The 12,785-nt window shown below is 54.0% G+C and overlaps 1 protein-coding gene, 1 long non-coding RNA gene and 1 other non-coding gene across 6 annotated transcripts in view; 1 reads left to right on the top strand and 2 right to left on the bottom strand.

Annotated features, from left to right (window-relative positions):
• Positions 1-7,343, top strand: part of LOC103586714 (PWWP domain-containing protein MUM1) — a 22,409-nt gene extending 15,066 nt beyond the window's left edge. For 3 of the 4 annotated variants that reach the window (XM_008568023.1, XM_008568024.1, XM_008568025.1), the window contains 6 exons: positions 1,825-1,900; positions 2,319-2,369; positions 2,990-3,426; positions 4,851-4,939; positions 5,423-5,585; positions 6,907-7,343. In XM_008568023.1, the coding sequence (XP_008566245.1) occupies positions 1,825-1,900; positions 2,319-2,369; positions 2,990-3,426; positions 4,851-4,939; positions 5,423-5,585; positions 6,907-6,924 (834 nt within the window). In that variant the 3' untranslated portion in view covers positions 6,925-7,343. The remainder of the gene's footprint in view (positions 1-1,824; positions 1,901-2,318; positions 2,370-2,989; positions 3,427-4,850; positions 4,940-5,422; positions 5,586-6,906) is intronic. The other variant, XM_008568026.1, reaches the window with a different exon arrangement.
• A 24-nt stretch (positions 7,344-7,367) lies between these two features.
• LOC103586712 lies at positions 7,368-8,897 on the bottom strand. Its single transcript, XR_550172.1, has 2 exons — positions 8,309-8,897; positions 7,368-8,196 (listed from the first exon to the last, which is right to left on the bottom strand). It is a non-coding gene; the product is annotated as an uncharacterized LOC103586712 (long non-coding RNA).
• Positions 8,898-12,625: 3,728 nt separating this feature from the next.
• On the bottom strand, positions 12,626-12,698 carry TRNAF-GAA. Its single transcript has one exon. It is a non-coding gene; the product is annotated as a tRNA-Phe (tRNA).
• Positions 12,699-12,785: the final 87 nt, after the last annotated feature.

Genomic DNA, 12,785 nt, shown 5'->3' with positions numbered 1-12,785 from the left:
AAAAAAAAAAAAAAATGTCATTTGTGGGGCCGGCCAGGTAGCTCAGTTGGGTAGAGCGTGGTGTCTACATGGTGTTGATAACCCTGTGGTCAAGGGTTTGGATCCCCATACCAGTCAGCCAACAAAAAACCCCACAAAAGTGTTGTTTGTTTCAACTTTGGGAATACTCATTTTTGTTGTATCAACTTTAAAAAAAAAACATAAGCAGATGGGCGGGCAGGGGGTTGGTGTGGCCTCCACCTTGCCTGTCTGTAATCAGGTGTTCGGCTTTCCCTGGATTTTGCCATCACAGCTGAGTCCACAGTTGGGGCGCTCCTACGTATTTCTGCCAAGTCCTTTTCTTAGACTGTGGGTGGGATTGCAGGGGTTAGGGTCGTCCAGGGCACTCTGCAGATTGGCTGTGCTGTTTTTCCAAGGGCTTTATGGTTTCACAGTGAGCACTGGACATGCATGGGTTTTCTCTTTTTCTGTTTAACTTTTTGGGAGGTTGGCACCCAAATCATATCCTGAGCCTTCTCATCATGTTAGTAATTTGCACTTCCCTAAGACAGGAACCTCTCCCTGTCTGTCCTGCCCATTCTGTGTGTTCACTGTGACTCGCACCCGCCAGCCTGCTGTTGGGCGCCAGATGCCAGTCGGCAGGTGCTGGTGGGGGCGAGGGCTGGTGGCTGTGGAATTCTACTCAGTAATAAAAATGGACAGGGCTGGCCAGTTAGCTCAGTCAGTTAGAGTATGGTGCTGGTAACACCAAGGTCCAGGGTATCCCTGTACCAGCCAGCTGCCAAAAATTTTAAAAATGATATCCTTTCTTAAATGCAAAGAGGATGTGTTACATCTCTCACACACACACACATACACACAAATCTGGATTACGAGGAAACAGGGCCTGGTCCTCGAGGTAAGCTGGGTGCTTGCCCACTGGTCAGTCTGCTCTTCCCGAGAAATGTGTTCACATCCGCTTGTGCCATCGGGTGTAGGGACACCGAAGCCTAAGTCATTCAGTGGTGGCAAGTGCAGCCTCTGAGGAGCGATTTCAGGGCAACGTTGGTTAGGTAAGCACTGGGGGCTGCCCAGGGGCTGGCACCGAGGCAGTTTCACCCCCAGACCTTGGGTGTGCTGGTGAACGCCTCCTGTGGCCCTCAGCTCCAGAGTCTTTCGTTGTGTGACAGTTACGGCATTGTGGCATCTGCACAGCCGCCCCCTTGGTCTCCTCCGACACTGCTGCTGGGTCATGGGAACTCAGTTATCTTCCTGTGGACACCACCCCAGCTCTTTGGTGGGTGGTACCTTGGGTCCAACTCATGGCAGCCAGAGATGGACAGAGCTGGAATCTTGACCTTATTTTACTGGTGAGGACAGGAGACACTGGATGAGTCCTGCGCGGGCACCAACGTCCCTCCCCCCAGGGCAGCACATGCTCCAGGCTGCCCTTACCCTGTTGGGAGTACACGGGCAGAAGGCATCTCTTAAGACTTTCCAAGTCGTTCCCCATCTGGGGACCATGCTGGCCACAGTTGGTGTTTTCCCACTGTCCACTCCTGAGAACTGACCTAGAGCGATGGGGGTCGCAGTGACCACTTTCTGAGCAATGCAGCACCCAGGCCTATGCCCCACTGTGTGTTTCCCATGTAGTCTCTGGAGCTGGTATGGAAGGCATCTGCTGGCCCCAATAATGAACAAGGAAACTGAGGCTTAGAGAGGCTTGGGGGCCGCCCCAGACCACTCTGCAGGTTGCAGGGCCCCGCCATGCGGCTTCTCGACACAGGTGGATGCTCGAGGTGCCCCTCGCACCCCCTTGATTCCTGCCATCGGGTCTCGTTGCAGAACACAGCCAAGGAGGACTTCAAACAGGCCATCGGCTGGTGTGTTTCCCTTATCACTGACTACCGTGTGCGGTTAGGTATGTGGGGGGGCTCCGCGCACTGAGAGCTGGAGGGGTAGATGCAATGTCGGCATCCACTACAGGCAGCATGGCTGAGGGGCAGGCGCCGCAGGCAGGCAGGCAGGCAGGAGCCGAAACACTGCTATAGACAGGAGATGAGGTTTCCTTCCAGTTTCATTCCCAAGTCTGGCTGTTGGGAATTTATAAGTTGGGGCAAAAATATGCTGTGGTTCTCAGGTTACCCCCCAGAGACTTGCGCTCTTTCCCAAGCCACGGGAGCCACGTTCCACGATACTGTCTTGTCGGAAGGGGCATCTGGGTCAGGCTTAGACCAGAAAGCCACAGAGCGAGGCATTTTGATCTCACGAACCTTGAAGGTAGCTCCAAAGATGTGTTCTCATTTCTAAACATGGCTTCTCTCCCTCCCGCCTTACAGGTTGTGGTTCTTTTGCTGGCTCTTTCCTGGAATATTACGCCGCCGACATCAGTAAGTCCACGAGCACATCTTTGAAAGTGTGGCCTGCTTTTTTAGCCCTTTGGAAATCAGAGTCTCCTCCATCTAAGGCTGTGGAGGGGATACATTGAATCCTGAGCAGAATCATGGGACCCACCAGATTTCCATGGGACTCCCAGGGTTCCCCAGAGAGGCAAGGCACAGGCTGCCTGCTGTAGCGCCTGCACGGCCACCCGGCGCTGGTTCCCTGGTCTGTCCTCAGGCCCCTTGCCCCATGGACCACATCCCCTCTGTCTTGGTCGTGGCTGGTGCCCCATGTCAGATATTATAAGAATGTTGTCTCAAGGCTAATACGTATGGCATATTTCCTTGTCAACCCAGTGTTTTCAGTTAGTGACAGTAACAGGGTTTTCCATTCCCCCTAGGTGTTAAAGGAGTGGGAACATGAATTGATTCTTCAGCAGGGCTGCGTGGGGCGGGGGCGCTTCTCTGCTCTTGGGGTTAAACTTGGCTAAAAAGCCAGTTAGGGGAGAAAGATCAGGTATCAGAGGACATGCCCCTCACCAGGACTCACACCTTCCCTGTGTGGCTGTGGCATGAGGCAGACACTGTGCAGTCCAGGCAGCAGTCGCAGGGTTGTGCTTCCTCTGCAGGTTATCCCGTCCGGAAATCAATCCAGCAGGATGTCTTGGGGACCACGTTTCCCCAGCTGAGCAAGGGGGACCCTAAGGAGCCTGTGGCAGGGAGTCCGCTAGGGTGGAGGCCTCCCTGCCGCAAATTGCTCCCTGACCGCGCACGGGCCGCCCGGGACCGTGCCAACCGGAAGCTGGTGGAGTACATTGTGAAGGCCAAGGGTGCTGAGAGCCACCTGCGGGCGGTTCTGAAGGGCAGGAAGCCATCACGGTGGCTGGAGATGTTTCTGAGCTCGAGCCAGTATGTGACCTGTGTGGAGACATACCTGGAGGACGAGGAGCAGCTGGACCTGGTGGTGAAGTACCTGCAGAGAGTGTACCAGGAGACGGACAGCAAGATGCGGACCCATGTGAACGGGGACAGGATACGCTTCATCCTGGACGTGCTCCTGCCCGAGGTGAGTTACTGTTGGGGCAGAGCCTGCGTGGGAGGGGCGGGGCGGCCTGCAGGCCCAGGGCTGATCTGGTGCTGGGATGTCATCCTCTGAAATTCTGCCCGTGGAGGCCACTGCCTGCCTCTGTTTTGCAGGCGCTGGAGCGGGTTGGGTGTTTAAATTCCATTGTCAGTGCTGGGGTATGTGCATGCTGCATGTGTAGACAGTACCTGTTTAGAGTGGCAGTTACTCAGGAAAAAAGTTTCAATCTCCTCAACACACGTAGGTAGACCCTTGAACTTCAGCTGGGGATTCAGAGCTTGGTGAGGAACAAACACAGATTATTTTGAAGTTCATATTTGAGATTTCAGAGAGGGCACCGCTGGGCATACCTGTGCATCTGTGGAATGGAATATTACCAAATTCAAAGTTGTATAACTTTATAATTGTGTAAAATTTCAAATACATGTAAGAACAAAACCGCGCAATGAGCCCTTATGTGCATATCACCCCCTGGGATTATTTTTTTGAGGGGGAAAAAACTTCAAATATTTTTTCACCCATAAATACATCAGTATATATCTCTAAAATAGGAGTGATCTTGCCCCAGGGGACACTGGCCGTGTCTGGGGACATTTGGTTGTCACAACTGGGGTGGGGGTGCTCCTGGCAAGGAGTGGGTGGAGGCCAGGGATGCTGTTCAACATCTGCAGTGCCCAGGATGCCCCACCAGAGAGAGTGACCCAGCCCCGTATGTCTGCAGTGTTGAGGGGTAGGGACCCTGCTGTAAACAAACCGTAAGGACTAGCCACAACTGTTATTTCACCAAAAGAAATTAACGATTCCTTAATATCAGACATCTATTGTGTATTCAAAGTAGTCCTGTTGTATCTTTTTTTTTTTTTTTTTTAAACACATTTTCAAAAATGCACTTGTTTGTTTGGGTTCTGCCTTTTATTCTCTACTTTAAGTAACGTGAACTCTTGTTTCTAGTCCATGAGATACTGTTATCGAGTTAGTTCATGAAACTCCATTACAAGCAGAGAGTTCACGGTTTTTTTTTTCCTTTTTGTCTTTTTTCGTGACCGGTAACGGGATCGCAACCCTCGGTGTCGCGCCCGTACCGTGACCGGCAATGGGATCGCAACCCTCGGTGTCGCGCCCGCACCGCGCTCAACCAGTGAGTGGACCGGTCTCTATATGGGATCCGAACCCTCAGCAGGAGTGCCGCCACGCTCCCAAGCGCCGCACTCTACCGAGTGCGCCTCCAGGCCGGCCCGAGTTCATGGATTTTGTGCATGTTTTTTGAACCATGAATTACCTGGTGTCTGGTGGCTGATCCCTGGGTACCCTGGGCTCCTTGCGGGAAGCTCAGTGCTCTTTGTGCTGTTCTGGGACTGGCTGGTCTGTGCCTGCCACCCGCGCTGAGCCCCCATGCCCTCTTGCAGGCCATCATCTGCGCGATTTCTGCGGTCGACACAGTGGACTACAAGACGGCCGAAGAGAAGTACATAAAGGGACCTTTGCACAGCTACCGGTAGGCCACTCAGAGCCCTGTTTCCAAACCACTCACAGTTTATATATCTTCAAAGGTTTTAATTCCACTGTGTGCTGGTGGCTGTGACTCGACTGCCCGTGGCCGCGTCTTCCTCAGCAGGTGGTCGGTGCCTGGGCAGTGCATGTATCACATGCAAATATTAAATACACATGTCATAATAATAACATACTATTAAACGTACTAACAGTATTAAAACACATGTCAGCTCATGACCAAGGAATTGCTTCGTGGACCCAGTGAAGTTAGTAGTGAGTGTCCCTGTTCTCCAGGTGGGTCTGGGCAGTGGGCACAGGGTCGCCGAGTTGGACACAAGCCTACGGCTGTGGCTCGGCCTTGGGGCCCGAGTTCTGCAGGAGCGACATGGTGCTGACCGCTGGTCGCGTGCTTGGGCGTGTCTGTTTTTAATCTCTTTTTGCAAGGGCTGATGTTTGTGTTTTGAACTTTCTTCCCCTCTTGCTCCAGCCATGTGGCTGAGAAAACACAGCAGAGGAAGAAACAGTGGTCACCCCGGAGGGTCTCCATCCAGTCAGAAGAATGCTGCGATCAAGATGTTTCCCTTGGATTTGTGGCCCCCAGAGCCCTTAATCCCATCTCTGGGCGTGCTGCCAGGCCCTGCCAGAGCCAGGTGGGGCTCGCGGGCGGTGACGGGCTGAGGATCAACCACGGTCATGGGGCAGGGTCTCCGTCCAGGGCGGCACGCCAGGCCACACACCGCCCTGGACACGCAGTCACAGGAGCTCCACGGGGAAGCTAGAGGGGCTGCTACACGCCGCGTGCTGTGTGGTGCCTGCTGTAGGAGCCAGGGAGGAGGTGGTGTGGGGTGGTATCGCCAAGGCCTCCTGCAACACTGTCCAAAGAATGTTGAATTTGGCTTCATTTACGAGAGTTTTGACCCAGCTGAGTTAATGACAAGAAGGGTGTCTGGAAGCAGAGAAACTCGGTGATTTTGTCACTGGATCTCAGTGGTTTGGCCTGTCATGCTTGAATAAAGAAATGACCCAGAAGTGTCAGGTCAGAGCCGAGGTGTCTCAACCCCCAGGCTGGTGTGTTCTTGCTTCCTCCTGTCTCGGGAGCTTCCTGAGCCTTCCACTCTTTGCCCCATGGTTTTCCTTTCTCAAGGAAGCCGTTCTTCTGGGCGCGGCTTCTGCTTATTGTAAAGACCTCACGTGAACTGTGGGGAGCTGGCATTGGGTACCCAATGGAGAAGTTAATGAGGCTGAATGTACGACCTCTGCTTTATTGCACAGAAGCCTGATCTTAATACTTAATCCGGGAGTGGTAGCCATGATTTACCTTTAGCCTCTGGGGCGTCTCCCATTGCACCCTCGGTGGGACTGGATCTGTCCACACAGACGTCTGGTGTCAGTTTCCCTTTCCCTCTGTGGTTCCTCCTTGTTTCGTAATTATGTTTGAGCAGTTGTACCCAAATGTGGCTTTCTGGCCCTGCTGTCTTGCAGGGTTGTACTGTAAGCAGTTTCAGCACTCTGCACGCGCCGTCTTCCTGGCCGGCTGTATTTCTTCTTTCCAGTCGGTGCGTCTCATCTATCTCCTTGTTGCCGAGGGTTTTGCCAGGTCGCACATCAAAGGCAGTGTCCCTTGTTTATCCTACTTTATCCCGAGGCAGCCATGTTCCTGAGAGGGGTGGCCACCTACGCAGGTGTTAACGTGTTTCTTCCTTACAGGCAGGTCTCTTAATAAGGACAATTTAACATTTCGTGCTTTCTTGTAAATTATTTTTAAATTGTTGTAAAATACACATAACATAAAACTTTCCATCTTAGCCATCTCCCAGTGCGCAGTTCAGTGGCATCAAGCCCGTTCACCACCACCATCTCCAGGACGTCTTCATGCTCCCCAGCTCTGTCCCCATCCAGCAGCAGCTCCCATTCCATGTTCTTTGACACACAATGATTAATCACTAAAATATCAACGTTTGTTTTCTGAAGGGAAAAACAGATATTTGACAACCAGCTCCTGGAAGAGAGGAGTCGGCGCCACCGGTGATGAGGCAGCTGCCACCACAACCATGCAGTAAGCGGGGACCCTGTGTGCAGCATGTTTCCTGGAAGGCAAGGGACTGCGCAGAGCACTCGCCTTCAGAGCTGTTTGTCCACGTCCCTGCATCTTCAGCCCTTATCCCTGCACTTCTGAAACTTAGACTTTGTTAATGCACCAAAAGCCAGTTCTCTGTCCCCGACATCGTTTGGAAGGCAGGGTTCCCGAGAGGTTTTTGAAAGGACAAAAATGTGTGTTATTTTGTATTCTTACTGTGACTGTACAGTTTAACACGAGGTGCATGTCTGTTTTTTGTGTTGAGCATTGCATCTGATATTTAAGTAGGGGTTTTAAAAGAGTTCGATAGGAATATATAGCTTCGGAACCATCGATGTATTTTTCATTTTCGGGGTTTTTTTTGTTTGTTTTTAACCATTGTGTGATTTTCTCCTGACATGGTTCCTGAACCCGCTTGGCCACTCCTGTGTGTTTTTGAGCAAAAACCGTCTTTGTTAGAGGTAGAGCCAAATTCGAGTGGCTTCCTTGTATCGTGGTGCCTGCCATGACTGCTTATGGAGGAGGATGAGCGGACATGCATCTTCGCATCGCAGTCCCACGGGCAAGTGAGCGTTGGCCTGCTGCTGGGTGCTGCAGCCACCTGGCACAGTGGCACAGTGTCCCACGCTTCCTGTGCCCGTGTGGACCTCCACGGGCAGCTACGTCTGTGTCTTGCTCCTGCAGACAGGGGCCCTGGGTTCCAATCCTGGCCTGCAGTTCCGGGGCGCCTGGCTGGCTGGTCAGCCCAGGGTTCAAGGGGTCCAGGGCTGGGCGCTGGCTTTCGGAGGGTAGTTGTGTAAAGGTGTGAGTTGGCCAGTCCTCCTGCCCAGCCACAGATAGTGCATCAAAAGTCAAGGCCACAGGCTGATCAATGTGTTACTTATTCTGAGCTGATGCTTGAGACCATGTCTGGAAGTCAGCGCTGGCGAAGTTGGTCTTCAGAGCTGGCGTGAGGTGGGCCCAAAGTCAAGAGCCTGTCCCGCCCTGCCTGGTGGGGGTCAGTGCTGGCACCTTGGGTTCTTTCTGGCTTTTCCCCACCATATTTCCCAGCAGGAGTTCCTGGGTTGGTGGGTGTCGGGGCGTCACGTGGCAGCATCCGCGTCGTAGGGCAAAACCAGAATGCAGTTCCCATGGGAAGTGGAGTGGGAGCTGCAAGGATGCCCCTGGACCAGTCGTGAGCAGACCTGCCAGAAGCATCTCCAGCATGGGGCATGGGAAGCGGCAGCTGCTCCATGACTTGAGCACCATGCTCCTGCACTTGGACATTTTTGTCTTACGCGACTTGGATGAGCAGACCTGCCAGAAGCATCTCCAGCATGGGGCATGGGAAGCGGCCGCTGCTCCATGACTTGAGCACCATGCTCCTGCACTTGGACATTTTTGTCTTACGCGACTTGGCTCAATCCTAAGAGCACCAAACATAGACACGCACTGGGCCCTCGTGGTCTGTCATGTCCAAAGCAGGCGGCCAGAGCCCTGGGGAGGCCTAGGAGCTGCATGTGAGTGGGAGGGATGCACGGAGCCTTGACGTGCACCTCAGATGGGGCGCGAGGCCCTTTCACCTGCTTCCTGGGAGGGGACTTGGTGGTGTGGCCAAGATGGGTGCTTGCCCTCCCTGGAGGAAAAGTCCACTAAACAGTCCCCGGGGGATGTGGACCTGGGGCCTTTCCCATGGACGCTGGTCAATAACCTGTAGTCGCTGCGTAGAAGTCTGCACGATGTTCTTGGGGGTAAGAAACATCTTGGAGGTTTTGTGGAAACCAAGTTACCCTCAGGGATGTAACTCTGTCGTTGTGGGGTGTTTTTATTTTTGTTTCTTGGCTGACCTCTGCTGTGTGCTTAGGGTTGGATTGTGCGACTGTGCAGACTGGAATTAAATGCCTCCCTGGAGCTCTGGCTTTTCTTCTCTGAACCCCCTGATGGGTCCTGCCTCAGTGTGGTGCCACTTCTTGGGGAGGTCATGGCACAGTTTAGGAACTGAGATACCCTGCCATCCCTGATGCGCTCAGAGACTCTACCCCCAGGGCGGTTGGAGGAGCCCTCCCCCAGATGCGTTCAGGATGGGTTTCAAGAGGCTGCTTAAACATCGTCTGAGCAGAATGCACACCTGTTGGGAAACAATGACCAAAGTGTGGCCTGGACCAAGCTCAGGAGGCACTGAGGAGTCTCCAGAATGGGGACCCACATGTAGCATCTCAGCTCCTGCTGTTTCCCTTGGGAGTGGGGAACTGTTCATGCTCCCCATAGTCTGCTGGGCAGTAGGATCAGCTGACCTGACTGGCATGCCCAATAATGTTCTAGAAGGACCTGAGGACATTGGCCTTGCTGGTCCTGGGCTGGCTTGTCCTTCCTCCCTAGAGAAGCAGGCAAGATCTTGGTGCTTCTGAAGCAACAAGAAGACACGTGACCCACATTCACATGGGCTGCAGCCAGGGGACCCCCATCCACTCGCACGCCTGCCGCACTCCTGCCTGTATGGGCCTCCACTCTTCATCTGCCTGGTGCCTCCACATTCTGCATAGCAATGGCTTCACTCTGCTCCTGTGCTTCTGGCAGTGGACCCTGCTGACTCTCTGTCCCCTACACCTGGGTCTGGGTCTCCCCCTTGGCACTGTGGACATGTGGAGCCATATCCTCTGGCGGGGCCATCCTGGGCACTGCAGGTGCTGAGCAGCGTCCCTGGCCTCCACCCACTCCAGGCCAGCAGCACCCCCCAGTCATGACAACCAGAATTATCTCCAGACATCACCCAGCATCCCCTGGGGGCAGAATCACCCCCAGCTGAGACCCCTGGGTTAGGGGATTCCACAGACCCCCTAAAGACTGCATCCCATAATCACCTGTCCTACTGAGATCCTAGGAGGCTGCCCACATTTAAATCCATACATGGAGTGGGGAGGGAGAGGAGGTGAGTCCCAGAAGCTCGGGTTGCCCTGGTTTGTACCATCTGCCCCATTGGGAGTTTATTCTGGTGTGCAGTGTGAGCAGCGATCAAATTCAGTTTTTTTTTTTTCCAAATAACCAGTGCAGTCTCTTAATTCAGGCCTGCTGACACTGGGGCCAGAGCACTGTCCCAGGCACTGCAGGTGCTGAGCAGGTCTCTGGCCTCCACCCACTCCATGCCAGGATTAACCCCCAGGTGTGACAACCACAAATGTCCCCAGACATGCCCAGTGTCCCCTGGAGAACCCATCTGCAGACCACCAGGGACAGGCAGACTCTGTCCCTCGGCCCTCCCTCTTTGCACCTGTGCAGAGCTTCCCGCCTCCCCAGGGCTGTTCTGTGGGGAGCCGTCTGCTGCTGTCTCCCCTCCACCCACTGTTCCCAGCCCACCCCTTCACCGAACCTCAAAGACCCCCTGTGTCATTGTGGAGCTTTTCCTAAAGTCGGTTTTACTTGTTCCAGCCCAAGAACAGCCCAGAAAAAGAATCAAATTCTCATGGAAGTGGCACCACACCTCCCAGTAACCACTTCCTGGGAGGAGAATCCATTGGACGCACTCTGGCACCTCTTCAAGTCTATCATTGGCCTAAAACATTGATTTTTTTTTTTTTTGGTCTTTTTTTTTTTTTTTACTGACCGGTAATGGGATTGCAACCCTCAGTGTCGCGCCCGTACCGGGGACCGGCAACGGAATCGCAACCCTCAGTGTTGTGCCTGCACGGCGCTCAGCCAGTGAGCGGGAACCGGTCTCCACATGGGATCTGAACCCTCGGCGGGAGCGCCGCCGCGCTCCCAAGCAGCGCACTCTCCAGTGCGCCACCGGGCCGGCCCAAAACATTGATTTTTTAAAAAGTAATACATGGCCAGTGTAAGAATTTCAAACCACAAGGCCGGCCCGTGGCTCACTCGGTAGAGTGCAGTGCTGATAACACCAAGGCCATGGGTTCGGATCCTATATAGGGATGGCCGGTTTGCTCACTGGGTGAGCGTGGTGCTGACAACACCAAGTCAAGGGTTAAGATCCCCTTACCGGTCATCTTTTTTAAAAAAAAAAAAAAGAATTTCAAACCACAGAAAATCACGTCTATGCAGTGAGTCCACCTCCCCCCCTGTGCGACGGTCCCCACTGCCCCCATCTCGTGCTTCTGCCTTCCACCTCTGCCAGCCTCTGCTCCTCCTCCCTGCTCCCCACTTTGTTCCCCCCCCCTTTTCTCGCTGGCCCTCAGCTGTTCCTGGAGTGGTTTTCAGCACTCTGCTAACCAATTCACTTTCCACCCCTGCCCCACATCCATCCTGCTCTAGTTCCCCACTTCAGGGGTTGTCAAAGGGGCCCGTTTTCCTGAGCCCAACTCTTTCCCCCAGCCCCCCAATCATTCTGCCCGACATGCTGATCACACCTCCATGTTAGCTACCTGTTGCTGCATAACAAATGACCCCAGAACCTAGTGGGTGAAAACGACATTCTCTCTCCTGGGTTCTGCGGGTCAGGAATTCAAGAGCAGCCTGGCTGGGTGGTTCCCAGTGTCTGGTGAGGTTGCGGTCAGCTGCTGGTCGGGGCTGCACCACCTGAAACCTTGACCAGGGTGCTGGCATTGGCTTGTCAGGCCCCTCCATGGGTGGGCACCTGAGCATCCTCACAGTGTGGCGGTGGCTCCCCCAGGAGAGTGACGCCCACAGTGACACATGGCACCTTTCCCACGCTACTGGTCGCACAAAGTGGCCCTCGGTGATGAAGAGTCCATGCAAAGGCACAGGCGTGGACACAGGAGGGGAGCCCACCGGGGCTCTCAGATCCACCCCGTTCAGCCGCCACAGCAGTCTCCCGCTCCTGCCCCTGCCACCAGCACTGAGGCTAAGAGCAGCCAAAACCTTGTGGCTCCCTAGCAACTCCAGGAATGAGCCAGCATGATCCAAACGTGGCACACCAAGGATTCAAAAAGCACATTGCCGTCACCAGTCCTGTAAAAAAAAATCCAACAAAACACAAAAGTCCATGAGAAAGACAAATCCCTTTTGGGGCACCCTACAAAACACCTGCCCAGTCCTCAAAACTACCCAGGGCATCAGGAACAAGGAACGTCTGAGAAACTCTCTCAGCCCAGAGGAGCCTGATGGCGCCAAGGGGCACGAAAGGGACTTTAGGGGGAAACTGAGGACATCTGAGTGAGTAAAGTGGGGCATTCAGTTAATAACAATGTATCAATATGGGTTCATTAGCTGCGAGCTGGGTGCCGCCCACCCGGAGCCTCTCATTCATCGCCCAGGGACCCTGAGCTCCTTGAGCACAGAGCGCTGGGTCCCCCGCACAGGGTAGGAGTTCAGTAAATACCTGGTGTGGTTGTCCAGCCTTGCTACTCACCTGCCTTTTCCTGTATCAGCCTCAGTTTCCCCACGCGGAAAACAAACATCCAGCAGGATCGTCAAAATTTAATGATATGCAAGTAAAAAGCATTCTGCAAACCCTATTTTGCTAGTTTAGGTGGATAGTGTTAGTTTTTGTCATTAGTACTGGTCCTAACCCTGCCAATTTAAAAAATACTGATAAAGAGGGGGTGGTGGGGAAAAGGAGGGCTTGGGCTTGCTTGTCATCCCAGAGCTCGTCTGCAGAGTGGGGCGACATTCTGGGGAGAAGGATCGCGGACAGCGTCTCGCCAGGGACGCCAAAACTCCTGCCGAAACCCGGGATCGAACCAGGGACCTTTAGATCTTCAGTCTAACGCTCTCCCACCTGAGCTATCTCGGCCGGGCAGCAGGGGTCGCTCTCGCCCCACGTCCGCCCCGCGCCGCTCCTCCCGCAGGTCGGCCCAGCTCGCCCCCCCCCGCGAGCAAG

The sequence above is a fragment of the Galeopterus variegatus genome, unplaced genomic scaffold (assembly GCF_000696425.1).
Source record: "Galeopterus variegatus unplaced genomic scaffold, G_variegatus-3.0.2 Scaffold367, whole genome shotgun sequence".
Lineage (NCBI taxonomy): Eukaryota > Metazoa > Chordata > Mammalia > Dermoptera > Cynocephalidae > Galeopterus > Galeopterus variegatus.
The sequence above is the reverse complement of the archived record's forward strand: the minus strand, read 5'-3'. Positions and strand labels throughout refer to the sequence as shown.